General features: G+C 40.7%; 1 protein-coding gene across 5 annotated transcripts in view; it reads right to left on the bottom strand.

Moving 5' to 3' along the window:
• The window catches only part of OCA2 (OCA2 melanosomal transmembrane protein), a 452,195-nt gene that overhangs the window by 346,355 nt on the left and 87,401 nt on the right, over positions 1-18,439 (bottom strand). For 4 of the 5 annotated variants that reach the window (XM_060179243.1, XM_007533891.2, XM_060179245.1 and 1 more), the window contains 2 exons: positions 16,326-16,408; positions 10,815-10,968 (listed from right to left, as the gene is read on the bottom strand). The exons of the other annotated variant lie outside the window; for it this stretch is intronic. In XM_060179243.1, the coding sequence (XP_060035226.1) occupies positions 10,815-10,968; positions 16,326-16,408 (237 nt within the window). The remainder of the gene's footprint in view (positions 1-10,814; positions 10,969-16,325; positions 16,409-18,439) is intronic. 5 annotated transcript variants of the gene reach the window in all.

Raw genomic sequence — 18,439 nt, 5'->3', positions numbered from 1 at the left:
TGTACCCAACGAGGGACCATCTAAATACATTAAGCATCTACTGAAAGAATTTCAAAAATACATCAATAGTAATACAATAATAGTGGGAGACTTCAATACCCCACTCTCACACTTAGACAGATCAACAAAGCAGAGAACCAATAAAGATACAACAGAATTGAATGAAGAGATTGACAGACTAGACCTCTTGGACATTTTCAGACTCCTCCACCCCAAAAAACTGGAATACACCTTCTTTTCAAATCCACATAACACAAAGACAGCATCAATAAATTCAAGAGCATTGAAATCATCCCAAATATCTTCTCAGACCACAGTGGAGTAAAACTAACATTTAACAACAAACGGGAAATTATTAAAAGACATAGAATTTGGAAACTAAACAACAGTTAGTACCCATACTTCTTAAGCTTTTCCATAAGATTGAAGAAACAGGAATACTCCCTTCCACCTTCTATGAAGCCAACATCACCCTGATACTAAAAGCTGATAGGGACACAACATAAAAGGAAAATTACAGACCAATATCTCTGATGAACATAGATGCCAAAATATTAAACAAGATCTAGGCCAACCAGATATAGCAGCACATCAAAAAGATTGTTCATCACAACCAAGTGGGATTCATCCCAGGAATGCAAGGCTGGTTCAACATCCATAAGTCAATCAATGTCATTCACTACATCAATAAAAGCAAAGCCAAAAACCACATGATTATCGCAATAGATGGAGAGAAAGCCTTTGACAAAATCCAACACCCATTCATGCTCACAACTCTCCAAAAAATAGGGATAGATGGAAAAATCCTCAAGATAGTGGAATCTATATATAGCAAACCTACAGCTAACATCATACTCAATGGACAGAAGCTGAAAGTATTCCCCCTCAGATAAGGAACTAGACAGGGCTGTCCACTGTCACCATTACTCTTCAACATAGTATTAGAAGTTCTTGCCATAGCAATCAGGCAAGAGAAAGAAATCAAAGGAATACAGATTGGAAGGGAAGAAGTCAAGCTCTCACTATTTGCAGATGATATGATAGTATACAGAGAAAAACCTAAAGAATCCAGCAGAAAACTACTGGAAGTTATTAGGAAATATAGCAAGGTGTCAGGCTACAAAGTCAATGTACAAAAATCAGTGGCATTTCTCTATGCAAACACTAAATCTGAAGAAGACATCCAGAAAGCACTCCCATTTACTGTTTCAGCAAAATCAAAATACCTAGGAGTAAAGTTTACCAAAGAAGTGAAAGACTTGTATACTGAAAACTATGAGTCGCTACTCAAGGAAATAGAAACTGATACCAAGAAATGGAAAGATATCCCATGCTCATGGATTGGAAGAATAAATATCATCAAAATGAATGTTCTCCCCAGAGCCATATACAAATTTAATGCAATACCCATCAAAGTGCCACCAAGCTTCTTTAAGAGAATAGAACAAACTCTACAATCATTTATCTGGAACCTGAAAACACCTAGAATTGCCAAAACCATCTTGAGGAAAAGAAACAGAAATGGAGGCATCACACTCCCAGATCTCAAACTATATTATAAAGCCATCATCATCAAAACAGCATGGTACTGGAACAAAAATAGGCACACAGACCAGTGGAACAGAATTGAAATCCCAGAAATAAATCCCCAAACTGATGGACATCTAATCTTTGATAAGGGGTCCCAAAGCATTAAATGGAAGAAGTAGGCTCTCTTCAATATATGGTGCTGGGAAAACTGGGTTGTAACATGCAGAAGAATGAAATTGAACCACTTTATCTCACCATAAACAAATATCAACTCCAAATGGATCAAAGACCTGGATGTTAGACCTGAAACAATCAAATACATAGAGGAAAACATTGGTAAAACACTTTCCCACCTACACCTCAAGGACATCTTTAATGAAATAAACCCAATTGGAAGAAAGACTAAAGCAGAAACAAACCAATGTGTCTACATCAAATTGAAAAGCTTCTGCACATCCAAAGAAACTATTAAACAAACAAAGACACCCCCTCACAGAATGGGAGAATATCTTCACATGCCATACATCAGACAAGAAACTAATCACCAAAATATATAAAGAGCTCAGCAAACTTAGCACCAAAAAAGCAAATGACCCCATCCAAAAATGGGCAGAGGATATGAAAAAACATTCACCACAGAGGAGATCCAAAAGGCTAACAAACATATGAAAAACTGCTCTAGGTCACTGATTGTCAGAGAAATGCAAATTAAGACAACACTGAGATACCACCTCACTCCTGTAAGACAGGCATACATCAAAAAAGGACAGCAGCAACAAATGATGGAGAGGTTGTGGGGACAGAGGAACCCTTTTACATTGCTGGTGGGAATGTAAATTTGTCCAGCCTCTGTGGAGAGAAGTCTGGAAAACTCTCACAAGGCTAGACATGGACCTTCCATATGACCCAGTAATTCCTCTCCTGGGGTTATACCCCAAGGACTCCATAACACCCAACCAAAAAGAGGTGTGTACTCCTATGTTCATAGCAGCACAATTTATAATAACTAAAACCTGGAAGCAACCCAGGTTCCCAACACCAGATGAGTGGCTGAGAAAGCTGTGGTATATATACACAATGGAAGACTATACAGCTCTTAAGAACAATGAAGCTACCTTCTCTGACCCATCTTGGAGGGAGCTAGAAGGAATTATGTTAAGTGAGCTAAGTCAGAAAGATAAAGATGAGTATGGAATGATCCCACTCATCAAAAGAAGTTGAGAAAGAAGATCTGAAAGGGAAACTAAAAGCAAGATCTGACTAAATTGAAAGTAGGGCACCAAAGTAAAAACCCTGTGGTGAGGGGTAGACATGAAGCTTCCTGGGCAGGTGAGGGGTGGGGGTGGGTAGGTGGGAAGGGACACAGTCTTTTGGTGGTGGGAATGGTGTTTGTGTACACTCCTAGTAAAGTGTAGTCATATAAATCACTAGTCGATTAATATGAGGGGGAAAATTGTATGTCTCGAAGTTTTTAAAATACAGACTGAGTCTTTTTAATATATAAGCTGTGTATTTGATAAGCAGGCTCTCTCAAAAGCCTAGACCAAGTAGATCAGAAGCAACCAGTGGCACAGGTTGTTAGGGTTAGCAAACCCTAACAAAAGGACTTTTAAGAGTTAACCCAATTACCAAATAATGTGATGATAACATTAACTATCCATTGTCTTTTGAACCCTAAGTCAGCAGGAACCTCACATCTCCACTACAGAGCCTATATTTCTCCCAGTCCTGGAACCTTAGGATAGGGCCCACTTTCCTGCATGCCTCTCCCAATCCATATCAAATAATATTGCATCTGCTGATCGCAACCTAATCAATGCAATGATTGCCACCTCAACATGCTTCAGTTCAGACTGTGTCCAGAGACTTCAGGTGTGGAATGACAACCCTTCAGCTTCATTACTCAGGTGAGACCTTTCCTTTCATAGCATTCTCTAATTCCATACCAGGTGGATCACTTTCTTAAAAAGTCCCCAAACCTAGATATACACCAGTTTCTGTGAGAGAGAGCATATGTTCAAACGTATCCATAAACAAGAGCAAAATATATACCTGAAAGCAGAAGTACACTAGAGTTTGCAGTGAGTAACCCCCCCCCCCAACACTTCCTCTCCACTATTCCAAGCTTTGGGTCCATGATTGCTCAACAATTTGTTTGGCTTTGTATGTTAAGTCTCTTTTCAGCCACCAGGTTCCAGATGCCATTAGGATGCCGGCCAGGTTTCCCTGGACTGAAGACCCCACCAATGTGTCCTGGAGCTCCACTTCCCCAGAGACCCACCATACTAGGGAAAGAGAGAGGCAGACTGGGAGTATGGACCAACCAGTCAACATCCATGTTCAGCGGGGAAGCAATTACAGAAGCCAGACTTCCCACCTTCTGCAACCCACAACCCTGGGTCCATGCTCCTAGAGGGATAGAGAATGGGAAAGCTATCAGGGGAGGGGGTGGGATATGGAGATTGGGTGGTGGGAATTGTGTGGAGTTGTACCCCTTTTGCCCAATGTTTTTTTAAATTTATCCTTTCTTAAATAAAAAATAAATTTAAAAAAAAGTGGTGATTTCACCATTTTCAGTGCATCTTGGATGGAACTTGAAGAAATCATGTTAAGTGAGGTAAGTCAGAAACATAAGGATGAATGTGGGGTCATCTTGCTCAGGCAGAAGTTGAGGAACAATATCAGAAGAGAATACATACACTGAGCAAACTTGGACTGGAGTTGGTGTATTGCACTAAAGTAAAAGACTCTGGGGTGGGTGGAGGGGAGGGTTCAGGTCCTGGAACATGATGGCAGAGGACCCAGTGGGGGTTGTATTGTTATGTGGAAAACTGGGAAATGTTATGCATGTACAAACTGTTGCATTTATTATCAAGTGTAAAACATTAATCCTCCAGTAAAAAATAATAAATACATTTTTTAAAAAATACAGAAACAAAAAAAAATCAGGAAAAGGGGGTGGGCAGTAGCACAGTGGGTTAAGCACACATGGGCGAAGCGCCAGAACCTGTGTAGGGACCCGGTTCAGTCCCCGGCTCCCCACCTGTAGGGGGGGTCACTTCACAGGTGGTGAGGCAGGTCTGCAGGAGTCTTTCTCTTCCCTTTGTCTTCCCTTCCTCTCTCGATTTATCTCTGTCTGTCTGACAACAATAAAAATGACAACAACAAGGGCAACAAGGAGGGCAACAAATGGGAAAAAAGTGCCCTCCAGGATCAGTGAATTCGTAGAGCAGGCACTGAGCACCAGCAATAACCCTGGAGACAAAAAATAAAATAAAATATCAGGAAAATTCAATCTGGAGGTTTGAAAACAAGCACTTGCATTCTGAGCTAAGGCATTATCCCCAACCCCCATGAACTTTCAATTTTTGTAAATTAAAGTGGAGGACCACACACACACACACACACACACACACATACGACTAAGGGGCTCTCTATTCATCTCTTTGGAATTTCATTAAATAACTAATGTTTGAACCAAATGCTACAAGTGCTGTTAAATTAAATATGAAAGAGCCGGAGTAATAAAACACAAAGACTGCAGCATTTTGCTTCAATTAGATAAAGTGGTGAAAGAGAGAGACAAGCCTGTATTTCCAGAAGAAAGCAACCTGTGCTGGAAATAGTTCAAACTGCAAAATTCCAGAGGTTGTACGGAAGGCACATGGAGGAGGAAGTGCTATTTCCTTTTGGCTGTGATATATTTTTATTTTTAATTTCTTTATTGGGAATTAATTTTTTATATTCAACAGTAAATACAATAGTTTGTACATGCATAAAATTTCCCAGTTTTCCATATAACAGTACAACACCCATTAGGTCCTCTGTCATCCTTATTGGCTCTGTATTCACCCCACTCAACCAACCCAGAGTCTTTTACTTTGGTGCAATATGCCAATTCCACTTCAGGTTCTACTTGTGTTTTCTTTTCTGATCTTGTTTTTCAACTTCTGTCTGAGAGTGAGATCATCCCATATTCATCCTTCTGTTTCTGACTTATTTCACTTAACATGAATTTTTCAAGGTCCATCCAAGATCGGCTGAAAATGGTGAAGTCACCATTTTTTATAGCTGAGTAGTATTCCATTGTGTATATATACCACAACTTGCTCAGCCACTCATCTGTTGTTGGACACCTGGGTTGCTTCCAGGTTTTGGCTATCACAAATTGTGCTGCCAAGAACATATGTGTACACAGATCTTTTTGGATGGATACGTTGGGTTCCTTAAGATATATCCCCAGGAGAGGAATTGCAGGATCATAGGGTAGGTCCATTTCTAGCCTTCTGAGAGTTCTCCAGACTGTTCTCCACAGAGGTTGGACCAATTGACAGTCCCACCAGCAGAGTAGGAGGATTCCTTTGATACCACAACCTCTCCAGCATTTGCTGCTGTTACCTTTTCTGATGTATGACATTCTCACAGGAGTGAAGTGGTATCTCATTGTTATCTTTATTTGCATTTCTGTGACAATCAGAGACTTGGATCAATTTTTCATGTGTTTCTCAGCCTTTTAGATCTCTTCTGTAGTGAATATTCTGTCCATGTCCTCCCCCCATTTTTGGATAGGGTTATTTGTTTTCTTGTTCTTGAGTTTGGCAAGCTCTTTATATATTCTGGTTATTAGCCTCTTGTCTGGTGTATGGCATGTAAAGATCTTCTCCCATTCTGTGAGGGGGCTCTTGGTTTGGGTAGTAGTTTCTTTAGCTGTGCAGAAGCTGTTTAATGTTATGTAGTTCCATAGGTTTATGCTTGTAACTGGTTTATGCTCTTCTTTGTAACTGGATTCGTCTCATTGAAGATGTCTTTAAAATTTATGCAGAAAAGAGTTTTGCCAATATTTTCCACTAAGTATCTAATAGTTTGTGGTCTAACATAAGTCCTTTCTTTAATCTTATTCCTGTCCATTCTAAATATGATGTGTCTTTAAGTCTGGGTTAATTCTGTTTGGGACCCTCTGGGATTTTTGAATCTTTATGTCTTTGATGTTTTCTAGACTAGAGAAGTTTTCGGCTATTATGGCCTGAAGAATGCTTTCTTCCTCGCCCTCTCTTTCTTCCTCTGGTAAGCCAATAATGCGTATATTGTTTCTTTTGAAGTCATCCCATAGGACTCTGTTGTTGTTTTCAGTACCTCTTAATCTCTTTTAGAGCTCTTACTTCTTTTTTAGTTGTCTCTAATTCATCCTCAATCTTGCTAATTCTGTCTTCAGCCTCATTGATTCTATTCTCTCTCCCCTCTACTGTTTTCTGGAGTTCATCTATTTTGTTACCCTGTTCTGATACTGTTTTAGCTTGTTCAGCTAGTTGTGATACAGTTATCATTAAGACTCTATGGACTGTTTCAACATGACCTCATCCAGTGTAAGAAGCCTAAAGCTGCGATGATGTCATTTTTTTTTAGAAGGTCGAACTCAATGGGAAATCATCTGGAGCCCTACTAGAGATGCAAAGTTCAAGAATTAGGAAGAGGAGCCAGACAGTGGTGCTTCCAATAGAGCACATGTTAAAATATGGAAGGACCCAGCTTCAAGTCCCTAGTCCCCACCTGCAGGGGGAAAGCTTCACAAATGGTAAAACAGTGCTACAGGTACCTATGTCTCTCCATATCCATCTCCTCCTTCCCTATAAATTTCTCTGTCTCTATCCAAAATAAATAAGATATAAAGAAAAGAAAGAAAAATATAAAAAGAAGAGAATTAGGAAGATTAGTCATTTTTTGCTCTTTGGATCTTCCAAAAGAGAAGGATGAGAAGTATGACAGTATTTCAAGGATGAGAAATGGCAACCCTAAATCCTTGGATTCCTACATAAATACTGTGGGCATAGATCTCTAGTGGATTCCTCTTTTTACCATCCCTGGTCACCACACCTGGAATATCCTCATTCGCTCTTTTGTGGGCCTCTTCTGGACCTTATCCTCTCTACAGACTAGTGACAAGGACTGTCCCACTCTATGAAGGAAGGAGGCAAAGTCATCCTAGTCTACCATTTGAGGAGGACTGGTCCTGAATGGGTGTAGCCTAGAATGTTCCTAGCTGTGACAATGGATTGTGAGATCAGACTGATAGGAACTCAGATGTCATACAGGTCCCTGTGGTAAATATAACTATGCATGGGCTCCAGGACAGATCCATGGGATAAGAAGTTAACTAATTGTATTTATATATCTCTTCAAGCTTGGGAGCCACTTCTGCCCTAACTCTGCTTTCTTTTTTTTTTTTTAAGATTTTTTTATTATCTTTATTTATGTATTAGTTAGAGACGGCCAGAAATTGAGAGGGAAGGGGGTGATAGGCAGGGAGAGAGATAGAGAGACACCTGCAACACTGCTTCACCACTTGTGAAGCTTCTCCCCTGCAGGTGGGGACCGGGGGCTTGAACCTGGGTCCTTGCACACTATAACACAAGTGCTTAACCAGGTGCGCCACCACCCGGCCCCTCCTAACTCTGCTTTCAAGCTCTATTCTTCATTTGATGCCATCTTCCCAGACAATATTCCTAGCCCACTTTCATGTTCGCTATCAAGCTCAAGCAAATATTACTAAAATCCTAGGTTTGGGGGAGCATACCCAAAACTGATAGCCCAGCCTCTTTCCACCTTCAGGTCCCTATTCTCATTATCTCTATTCCTATTTCTCGGCCCCTGTTTATTAAACATTTTGTCCTGCTTTGTATCTTACTGCCTTTCAGCCATCAAATTCCAGGTGCTACCACAATCCCATTCTAACCTCCCTAGGCAGATGATCTTGCCAACATGTCCCGGAACCTCACCTCTCCAAAGCCCTACCACACTAGGGAAAGATAAAGACAGGCTAGAGGTATAGATAGACCTGCCAACACCCATATCTATCAAAGAAGCTATAACTTCTTCCTTCTGCACCCCAAAAATAATTTTGGTCCATACTCCCAGAGGGGGAAATGCTAGGGGAAGATGACCAGAGGGCTCTGAAGACCAGTTCCACTGGTACCCATTTGCACTGTCATTGAGAAGGAAGAAATTCTGGAAAACACCTGAGGAAGTCAAGAACTGTTTTTCTTTTTTCGTGGGGTTATGGAGCTCTGGTGGTGGGAATTGTACCCCTCTTATCCCATGGTCTTGTCACTGTTTCCATTTTATAAATAAATTAAAATATAAAAAAATAAAAGAGCAACTATGGGATGATTTTACTCATTTGTGGAATACAGAGAATTGAAACACATGAACTTGAAAAGAGGGGGAAAATATATATGGGTAATCCCTAACTATGATCTTGGAAGAACTATGGTAGTTACTAGTGGGGGGAGGAGGTACAGAACATTGGTGATGGGAGTGGTGTGGAATTATACCCCTACTATCTTATAATCTTGTAATGATTATTAAATCACTAATAAAACTATTTTAAATGATATAAAAAAAGATTTACTCTTGGAAAAAAGAAAACTAAAACTCTAAAGCCTCAAGTAAGAAAGTACCAACCAGGATTATCTGTGAAGTCAAATAACATAATCCACAACATTTTCTGAAATTATTTCCTCCCATCAGACTTTGAAAAGGTCTAAGAAAATCCTGCCTTCATTCTATTTGGTCACTAACAGAATGGATGGTGGCTCTGATCTAAGGAACAAGTTTATCCAGACTCATTCCTGACCACAACACCCAAAGATGCATTCTTGTTGAATGTATTTATCCAGCATTTACTGTGCATCAGGTGTCAGCCATCCACAGTACCAGCAATCAACACAGAACAAAAATGGTGAACAACAATGGCCAAACTGCCATGATGGAAAGTAGTAAGTGTGCTGTACCTACAACACAGTAGTAGGTCAAGAGGAGCCTATTTCAAGAGCAACTGACAGCAGATGTTCTGCAGTTGTGTCTCCTTTCTGTTTCCGCCTCCCTCTCTCTCTACCTCTCTCTGTCTGTCACCCCCCTAGCAAAATAATGGCACCAGAAGGGTAGAGCCATGCAGGGGTCAAACCTCAGCAATAACTTGGGTGGCAAAAAATAAAATAAAAATAAACTCAGAGGACAACACTGTTTACAAACTGCAGAGACAATTCATGACTATGAGAATCAAAGAAAAACTATTGTGGGGGGTAGGTGGTGGCACACTTGCTTGAATGTACACGTTACAATGCTCAAGGACCAAGGTTTGAGCCTCCAGTCCCCATATGCAGAGGGAAAGCTTTGCAAGTAGTGAAGCTGTGTTGCAGGTGTCTGTATGTCTCTCTTCCTTTCTATGCCGTACTTCCCTCTCAATTTCTGGCAGTTTCTATTCCAATTAATAAAATAAAGATAATAAAATATGGAAGTCGGGTTAAGCGCAGGTGGCACAAAGCCCAAGGACAGGCTCAAGGATCCCGGTTCAAGCCCCCGGCTCCCCACCTGCAGGGGAGTTGCTCCACAAGCAGTAAAGCAGGTCTGCAGGTGTCTGTCTTTCTCTCCCCCTCTGTCTTCGCCTTCTCTCTCCATTCCTCTCTTTCCTATCTAACGATGACATCAATAACAACAACAATAAAAACAAGGGCAATAAAAGGGAATAAATAAATAATAATAATAATAAAAAGATACTAATTTTTTTTTAAAAAAATCAATCGTTAAAAGGACAAAGTTCTTTTTTTTTTTTTTCCTCCAGAGTTATCACTGGAACTTAATGCTGGCACTATGAAGCCACTGCTCCTGGCAGCCATTTTTTCCATTTTATTGGATAAGACAGAGAGAAACTGAGAGAGAAGAAGGAAACAAAGAGGAAGACAGAAAGATAGACACCTGCAGACCTGCCTCACCACTTGTGAAGCGACCCCCAACCCCCGCAGGTGGGGAGCTGGGGCTTGCACCAGTCCATGTGTCTAGTGCTATGTGTACTTTACCAGATGCATCACCACCCAGCCCCTAATGGGACAAAGTTCTTAAATATTCATTCATAAATACAGAAAGAATGGCAGAAATAGAAAGCCTAAGCACTTACAAAATCACTGGAAGCAGGCATGGGTTCTGGTGGATATGAGACCATTATAATAAAGGTAGCAAGGATTAGACTGTTACCACTGAGAAACCTCAGCATTTCAGAGACACACCCAGACCACCTCATGCTCCCCCTCTTCCTGATGCAACTGAGCAAAGATTTTAGTACAGATCAATTTTCTACCTAGAATTGGGGAAAAGTTCCTTCTAGGCATATGACTGCTATTACAGGTTGACAAATAAAGCAGGACTGAGTTACTCCAGAGTACCCACCCAGCAAGTTAAAATGCACTCACTGTGGGCACAGATAAATCGAAGGCAGCACACAGGAAAGTTACCTCAAATATGATGAGGGTGTAGACCCCAGCGAGGATGACAACAGCGATGGTTACTTGGACTTCCATGCTTGCACCAAGGTACTGGTGAGTCATCAATAGAGGGACAACTTGAGTTTGCTGGAGGGAGGCTCGGATGTTGATGGAAATGGTCTCTCTGCAGAAGGAAGCAAGAATCTTACTAGTGGGAGGGGAAAGGGGCCCAAAGTCAACAATCTTCTTCAGGGATCTTTTCCAAAATGACTGGTTTACTTGTCCTAAGGGGGCCAGGGGGTGCAGGGAGCAAAGAGAGTCTCAGCATGCCTATGTGTCTGACTTAAATCCTTGGCACAATATAAGAGCACTAAGGAAAATACCAAGAGAATTCCATGGATGGTGGAGTGGTGCTTTAGCCTCTTCTCTCTCTCCTTCTCTCTCTCTCTCTCCCTCTTTCCCTCCTCCCCTTACCTATAATAATAAAAAATAACAATTGACTAGAGTTGGAGAGATATTTTAGGTTTGATATATGTTAGAGCAAAGCAGTACTCTGGTCTCTCTCTTTCTCTCTCTGAATATATATATATATATGAATCTACTGCTCCTGGTGGTCATAACTTTTCTTTTTTCTTTCTATTCTTTCCTTTATGTTTTTTGTGAGAGGCCAGGGAAAGTTGAGAAGGAAGGGGGGGCATAGAGTAGGAGAGGGGCCAGGCAGTGGCGCACCTGGTTAAGTGCACACATTACAATATGCAAGGACCCAGGTTCAAGCTCCTGGTCCTCACCTGCAGGGGGAAAGCTTCATTGGTGAAGTAGAGCTGCTGCAGGTGTCTCTCTGTCTCTTTCCATCTCTATCTCCCTCTTTTAATTTCTCTCTGCCTCTATTCAATAAATAAAATATTTTTTAAAGTGAGAGTAGAATGAGAGAGTAGAAGAGAAAGAAAAACACCTAAAGCACTGCTTCACTGCTCATGAGTGGAGGCTTGAAACCGAGTGTAAGAACACATGGAAGCATGCACTCTACCAGGTATGCCACCAGCTAGCCCAATATCTATCTCTATCTCTCTCTCTATCTCTCCCTATCTCCTCTCTTTCTCTCCCTTTCTCTTTTTCTCTCATAGAAGTAAACAAATATATCTCTTGGAAATTATTCTGGGGGAGTCAGGTGGTAGCACAGCGGGTTAAGTGCACGTGGTGCAAAGTGCAAGGACCGGCATGAGGATCCCGGTTTGAGCCCCCAGCTCTCCACCTGCAGGGGAGTCACTTCACAGGCGGTGAAGCAGGTCTGCAGGTGTCTATCTTTCTTTCCCCCTCTCTGTCTTCCCCTCCTCTCTCCATTTCTCTCTGTCCTATCCAACAATGACAACATCAATAAGAACAACAACAATAACTACAACAAGGGCAACAAAAAGGAAATAAATAAATATTTAAAAAATAAAAAAAAGAAATTATTCTGGGAGGCAGCAAAGTGGTATCACACATATGTGAGACCCTAAGTTGATTCATTCTCTGACATAACATTTAAAATAATCTATTCTAGGGATGAGGAGGCAGCACAGTGGTTTTTCAAAAGACTTTCATATCTTAAGCTCTAAGGCCCCAGGTTCATTCCCCAGCACCACCGTACATCAGAGCTAAGCAGTGCTCTGGTCTTTCTCTATCTCTCTCTCATTAAAAAATAAAGTAAAATATTACTACTAATAATAATCTATTCTCACATGTTTGCATGTGAGTGGTAAAAGGGCCACATGTGGCCTAAGGGTAAAGTAGACAAATTACCACTGAGAGGAAGGAAAAGACATCAAGTTTGGGGCAAGCTGAAACCAAGACTTGCATCAAAGTCAGGTCAGAAACCATCCTGAACTGAAATGTCTTCCTCAGTTTCATGGGTTTATATCCTAACCCCTATAATTTTAAGATGTGACTATTCTGTGTGATATTGTGATTTATAACATGACATACATATTTGGTCTTTGTCCTCATTCTGACAGAGCTCCTAAAATCCTAGAACATCTCAAGTACTGAAGTAGTAAGGTCTGTTTTGTTACTCTAGGCATGTATCCTTTGGAAAGCCCTAAGTCATCTAAAGACAAAGGCTGATCACCAGCAAAGCCAACCACGATTAGAAGGCTGAAACTTTCAGTCCCATCTCAGATCTCCAAGAGTGGAAGCAGGCAAAGGTTAAATCAATCACCAGAAATGAATGATGCCAATGATTTAATCAATCACCAATGACCGATTCATCTGTGCCTATGAATAGTTACCCAAAGGGTTCTGCTCCCAATTCTAATGTGTAGGGCTTTTCTTCACACCACCAATTTTCCCATACCAGCTAAATTGTCCTACAGTTCAATTTGTTCTGATACTAGAAATCTCACAGGCTAAAGACTTACACTAACAAGGTTGGCCTCCATGTTAGAAGCCAATTGGAAACCCAGGTTGTCACAGCAGAAAACTGAATTCAGTAAATCAATTTACTCTCTAGATTAATAATTTATTACAAAGGGTACTAAAAGATATGAATCAATAGAAGGAGTCCTTGTGTGATTTGGGGTCTAGCATATGGCATCTAGAAGTTTTCTTAACCCCATTCTTTCAGAATTTTTATGGAAGTTTCATTACAAAAGCATGATGGATTGAATCACTGATAAATGGTTCAACATTCTTCAGGCTCCACTCCCCAGAAATCAGGAGGGGGAGTCAGAGAACTTCTAACTCTCCAATCATAAGATTGGTTCTCTTGGCAACCATCTTTAGGGGCTTTCCAAAAATCACCTCATTAACAGAACAAAGGACACATTTATGCTCTCATGACTTTGGGAATTCAAATAATTTAAAGAATGTTGCATCAAAAATGAGGACAAAAAGCAAATAAATTTTTCTTATTGTAAATCACAATACCTTACCTCCATAAAAACCCAAAATAACCCCAAAGTCTCACCTCTCCAGAGCCCTACCTTAATAGGGAAAGATAGAAACAGGCTAGGGATATGGATCTCCAGCAGAGAAGCAATAACAGAAGCCAGACCTTCCACCTTCTACACCCCAAAAAGAACTTTGGTCCATACTCTCAGAAGGATAAAGAATAAGAAAGTTTCCTCCAACAACGACGATGACATCAACAACAATAGCTACAACAATAAAAACAAGGGCAACAAAAAGGAAATAAATAAATATTTAAAAAAAGAAAAAAGAATAAGAAAGTTTCCAATGGAGGGGATGGGACATGGAGCTCTAGTGGTGGGAACTGTGTAGAAATATACCCCTGTTATCTTACAATCTTGTTAATCATTATTAAATCACTATTAAACTAAAAATAGATAAATAAAACTTTAATTATATTTGCTGCAGTTAGATATTCTCACATTGCATGAATTCCTAAGTATGATGATTACTGAGAAGTCTGAATCAACTGTATTTAGTTATATTTGGCTGAACAATACTTTGAGGCATTTATATGATTTATTTTTTGTGTGTGTAATAATATATTTATATTCATTGTTAAAAAAAAAAAAAAGATGGTGTTTGGAAGCTTCGAAGACAATAAGCACATGAAAAGTCAGTGAGATTGCTACTTGAAGAGACCATGGAAGCTCCCTACATTTCCTCTGTTCCTTGTCCTATGTATCTTTCCCCTATGTTTTGTGAGTCACTATAACAGTCAAATCTGGGGACCTCTGACTTATCCAAAAGCACAAGAAGCAACCTGAACTTGGCAAAGATATCTAAAGTAGGGAGTCCAAGGTAGTGCAGCGGGTTAAGCGCACATGGCACAAAAACACAAGGACCAGCATAAGGATCCCAGTTCGAGACCCCGGCTCCCCACCTGCAGGGGAGTCATTGCACAAGCGGTGAAGCAGGTCTGCAGGTGTCTCTCTTTCTCTCCCCCTCTCTGTCTTCCCCTGCTCACACCATTTCTCTCTGTCCTATCCAACAACAACAATAATAACTACAATAATAAAATGACAAGGGCAACAAAAGGAAATAAATAAATAAATAAATATTTAAAAAAGAAAAAAGAAAACAAAAATAAGATATCTAAAGTAGAGGTCAGTTGGAAATGAATCTTAACCTATGAGATCTGACATTACCTCCAAGAAAATAGCATAAGAAAACAACATCCAGAGAGTGTCTCAGAAGTCTCCATATGCTGGAACTGAGTGCAGAACAATTGAGAGATATGGGATATGGGGGTCTTTAAAGAAGTCACTAAGTTAAAATGAGGTCACTGGGTTGAGCCCTAGTCCAATCTGATCGGCATCCTTACAAGAAGAGACTAGGAGATAGAAACACTGAGAGGACAGAAGAAGATGCCCTCCACAAGTCAAGGAGAAAGACTTCAGGAGAAGCCAGGCTTATGACCTTGAGGAAATAAATCTTTATTGTTTAAACCAATCAGTATGTAGTAGCTGTAAGGGCCACCCAGGTGTTGAGGGCTAGAAATGACAGCAAGAACTTGGAGAGCACAGACATGACTGCACCACACCAGAAAACAGGTCCCCCAAGCACTCATGTTTCCTATAATATTGGGGAAGAAAACTGTTGCATGGGGGAAATGGAGTGCCAACAGCTGTGGGTATGGCTTAGAAAGGAAGTAAATGCAGGGCTTGGAAGGTTATAAAACCTTGTTTTGTTGGCCAAGATGGGCCTGCCAACATGTTTGAGTAAATGGCACTTTCACTCCTCTCTTACTCTCTTCCTCATGGCCCACATGGGTGTTCTCAATTTTCCTAAATAAAAGTTTACAATTCCTGAAAATCATGCTTTCTCCTCAATTGTTTGTTGAGTTTATGTGTGACGAACATGTGGGGAATGTTCACAGCCTGACTCACCCTAGTACACAAGCAACTCATACAGTAATCAAGAGTAAAAGTTGAACATGAAGAGGTATTGGTTAAAGAAAAACTCCCTAGAATACCCCATCATACAGTTTTATGATACTGTTGGCAACAGAGACAGGCTGCCTGGGAATGTGTCCACATAGCTTATTGACTCAGAAATCCAGTAATGTTTTACCTAATTATCTAACTCCCCCAACAGGTGATCTCTGGTGCTCTGGGAGGTAGGAAACAGCCTCATTGCCCCCAGCCCAGAGCTGCTTTTCATGTACATGTAAATGGAAGCTGAAAAATTCTTTTCTCTTTAAATTGCAATGCCCTTTGCTCTGTTTGCTCTCCTAAAATATATTGTTGAGTTTTATATGTAGAGACTCAGCAACCTCACTGGAAATGAGCCTGTATTCTACAGTCCTCATGAGCACATGATCATAAGTTTGTCTTTTCTCTTGCTAGTCTCTCTGGTGTCAGTTTAAGTATTTTCCATCCTATGGCCCTCAAAACATAGAGGAAGATTAGCTTCTTCCCAAAAATATTAGTGAAATTAGAATATTGACTTAAAATGTCATTTGCTTCCCAATGGATTTCCTGCTCCACGTGGCTACGATGCCCTCACTTATTCTTCACATTACAGTTTACACAGTAAAGAGTTTCCCCTCCAGATGATATAACTGATCTGGATATGGTTGACCTAGTGACCCACCTGCTCAGGACCTCAAAGTTCCTGCTCACCACTGTGCGATCGCTTCTTCTCGAATTCAAAAACACCGTCCAATTGTGAGAAACCTGGAAAAGTTTGAGGAGTAAACTTAAGGGTTGCTCAAGGACCCTGGTTTGAGCCTTTGGTCCCCACCTGCAGGGGGAAAGCTTCAGGAGTGGTGAAGCAGGGCTGCAGGTGTCTCTCTCCTCTATCTCTCCCTTCCCTCTCAATTTCTGGCTGCCTCTATCCAATAAATAAATAAAGATAATAAAAAAGTAAAAAAAAAAAAAAAAAAAAAAAAACCTAAGAGTGAAGACTCTGAACCTGAAACATCATCTAGGGTAGGAGCTTCTTGGACATGAAAAGAAGAAAGAGGGGGAATAGGAAGCCTTTACATAGCTGCATATCCTCACAGTGGCAGTGTTTCTGTGAAAATTTCCACAATGTGAGGGGCTTTGCTTAAGGAAGAGAATATTAAAGTAGGAATAAAGAATCTATGCACAAAGGGGTAAAAGTACAAAAAGTTCTTTTTTTTATGAGAGACTATAAGTCTTCTGTGTCCTCTGAGGTAACACACAAAAAATGCTTGCTTGCATGCTTGCATGCTTCCAATTCCAAATGGAAGAATAACTCCACACACTTGTCACAGGAACTGTGCATAAGAAAGACCCCCAGGAGAAAGCTTCCTTTGCTACAGGTAGATCTGGCCATGTTGGGTGGTGGTGAAACAATCTAGTCAAGGGTGCCACAGAACTTTCCATGGGGGTGTAGGAACTCTTGCCGCCCATAAATCACAAGAGAAACTGAAATCAGAAAGTGATCAAAGTTAGCAGGAGAGGTCAGAGTCTAGTCTTTTTTGGAAGGAGCCTCTCAGAAAACAATACTTTAGTAAAGATCTCACATGGAGAGATGAGATATCAACTCACCTGGTAGAGAACATACCTTATTATATTCGAGGAGCTTGGTTCAAGCCCCTGGCCACACAAAGAAACACTTTGTGAAGGGAAAGCTTCACAAATAGTGGGGCAGTGTTGTGGTCCCTATTCTCTCTCCTACCCTCTCTGTCTCTCACCCTTTATAAAAAAAAATAAAATAACAAGTTCACCAGGAGCAGAGGAATCACCAGGAGCAGAGGAATCAGAGCAAAAACACTGGCAGCAAGAATACATATTATATATATATATATATATATATATATATATATATATATATATATATATATATATATATTGGTCAGGCAGTGGTGCACCTGGTTAAGTGCACACATCACAGCACGCAAGTACCTAGGTTCAAACCCCTGGTCCCCACATGGAGGGGAAAGTTTCACAAGTGGTGAAGCAGAGCTTCAGGTGTCTCTCTATATCTCTCACACTATCTCCCCCCTCTCAATTTCTCTCTGACTCTATTTAATAATAAATAAATAGAAATTTTAAAAAGGAAAAAGAATATATATCAGGGTCTGGGTAGGGACACACCTGGTGGAACATACACATTACCACACACAAGGATCTGGACTTATGGCCCCTGTCCCCACCAAGTGGGAGGCCTCACAAGCAGTAAACCAGTGCTGCAAGTGACTCTTCCCCTCTCTCTCTGTATCTCCCCCTTCCCTCTCAATTTCTCTTTCTCTCTACCCAAAAAAGGTAAAAAAAAAAAAAAAAAAAACTACTAGGAGTGATGGATTCTTCATGCAGACACCAAGCTCCAGAAAGAACTTTGGTGACTATTAAAAAAAAAAAAAAAAAAAAGTTCTCATGTGTTCTTTTGTCTTTGGAGCTGATTTGTGCAGGAATCCTATCTTGTACCCACCTCATATCTGCCAAGGACCCACTGCCAATGGGCTGTGTACTTTCCACAAGGGAATTAACTACCATGGCCAGGGAAAAACTGTCAGAATATTGGTGTTGCATCAGCCATATGCAGAAAGCCATCTTTGTTCATAGTGAAGAAACACAAGGCTGTGAGTGCTCCATTTCAGATGACAGAGTCTTGTGCGCCAGCAGGGTAATAACAGGGACTACCCACAAACTAGATATGATTTCAGATAAAAGTCACCCTGAAGATCCCACCAAATCAGGGAGGCCAGGATTCAGAGGACAGCTCAGGCTGGACTCAGG

This window comes from Erinaceus europaeus, chromosome 20, assembly GCF_950295315.1.
Source record: "Erinaceus europaeus chromosome 20, mEriEur2.1, whole genome shotgun sequence".
NCBI classification, from domain to species: Eukaryota; Metazoa; Chordata; class Mammalia; order Eulipotyphla; family Erinaceidae; genus Erinaceus; species Erinaceus europaeus.
Note: the sequence above shows the minus strand (reverse complement) of the source record. Positions and strands in the feature narration are given on the sequence as shown.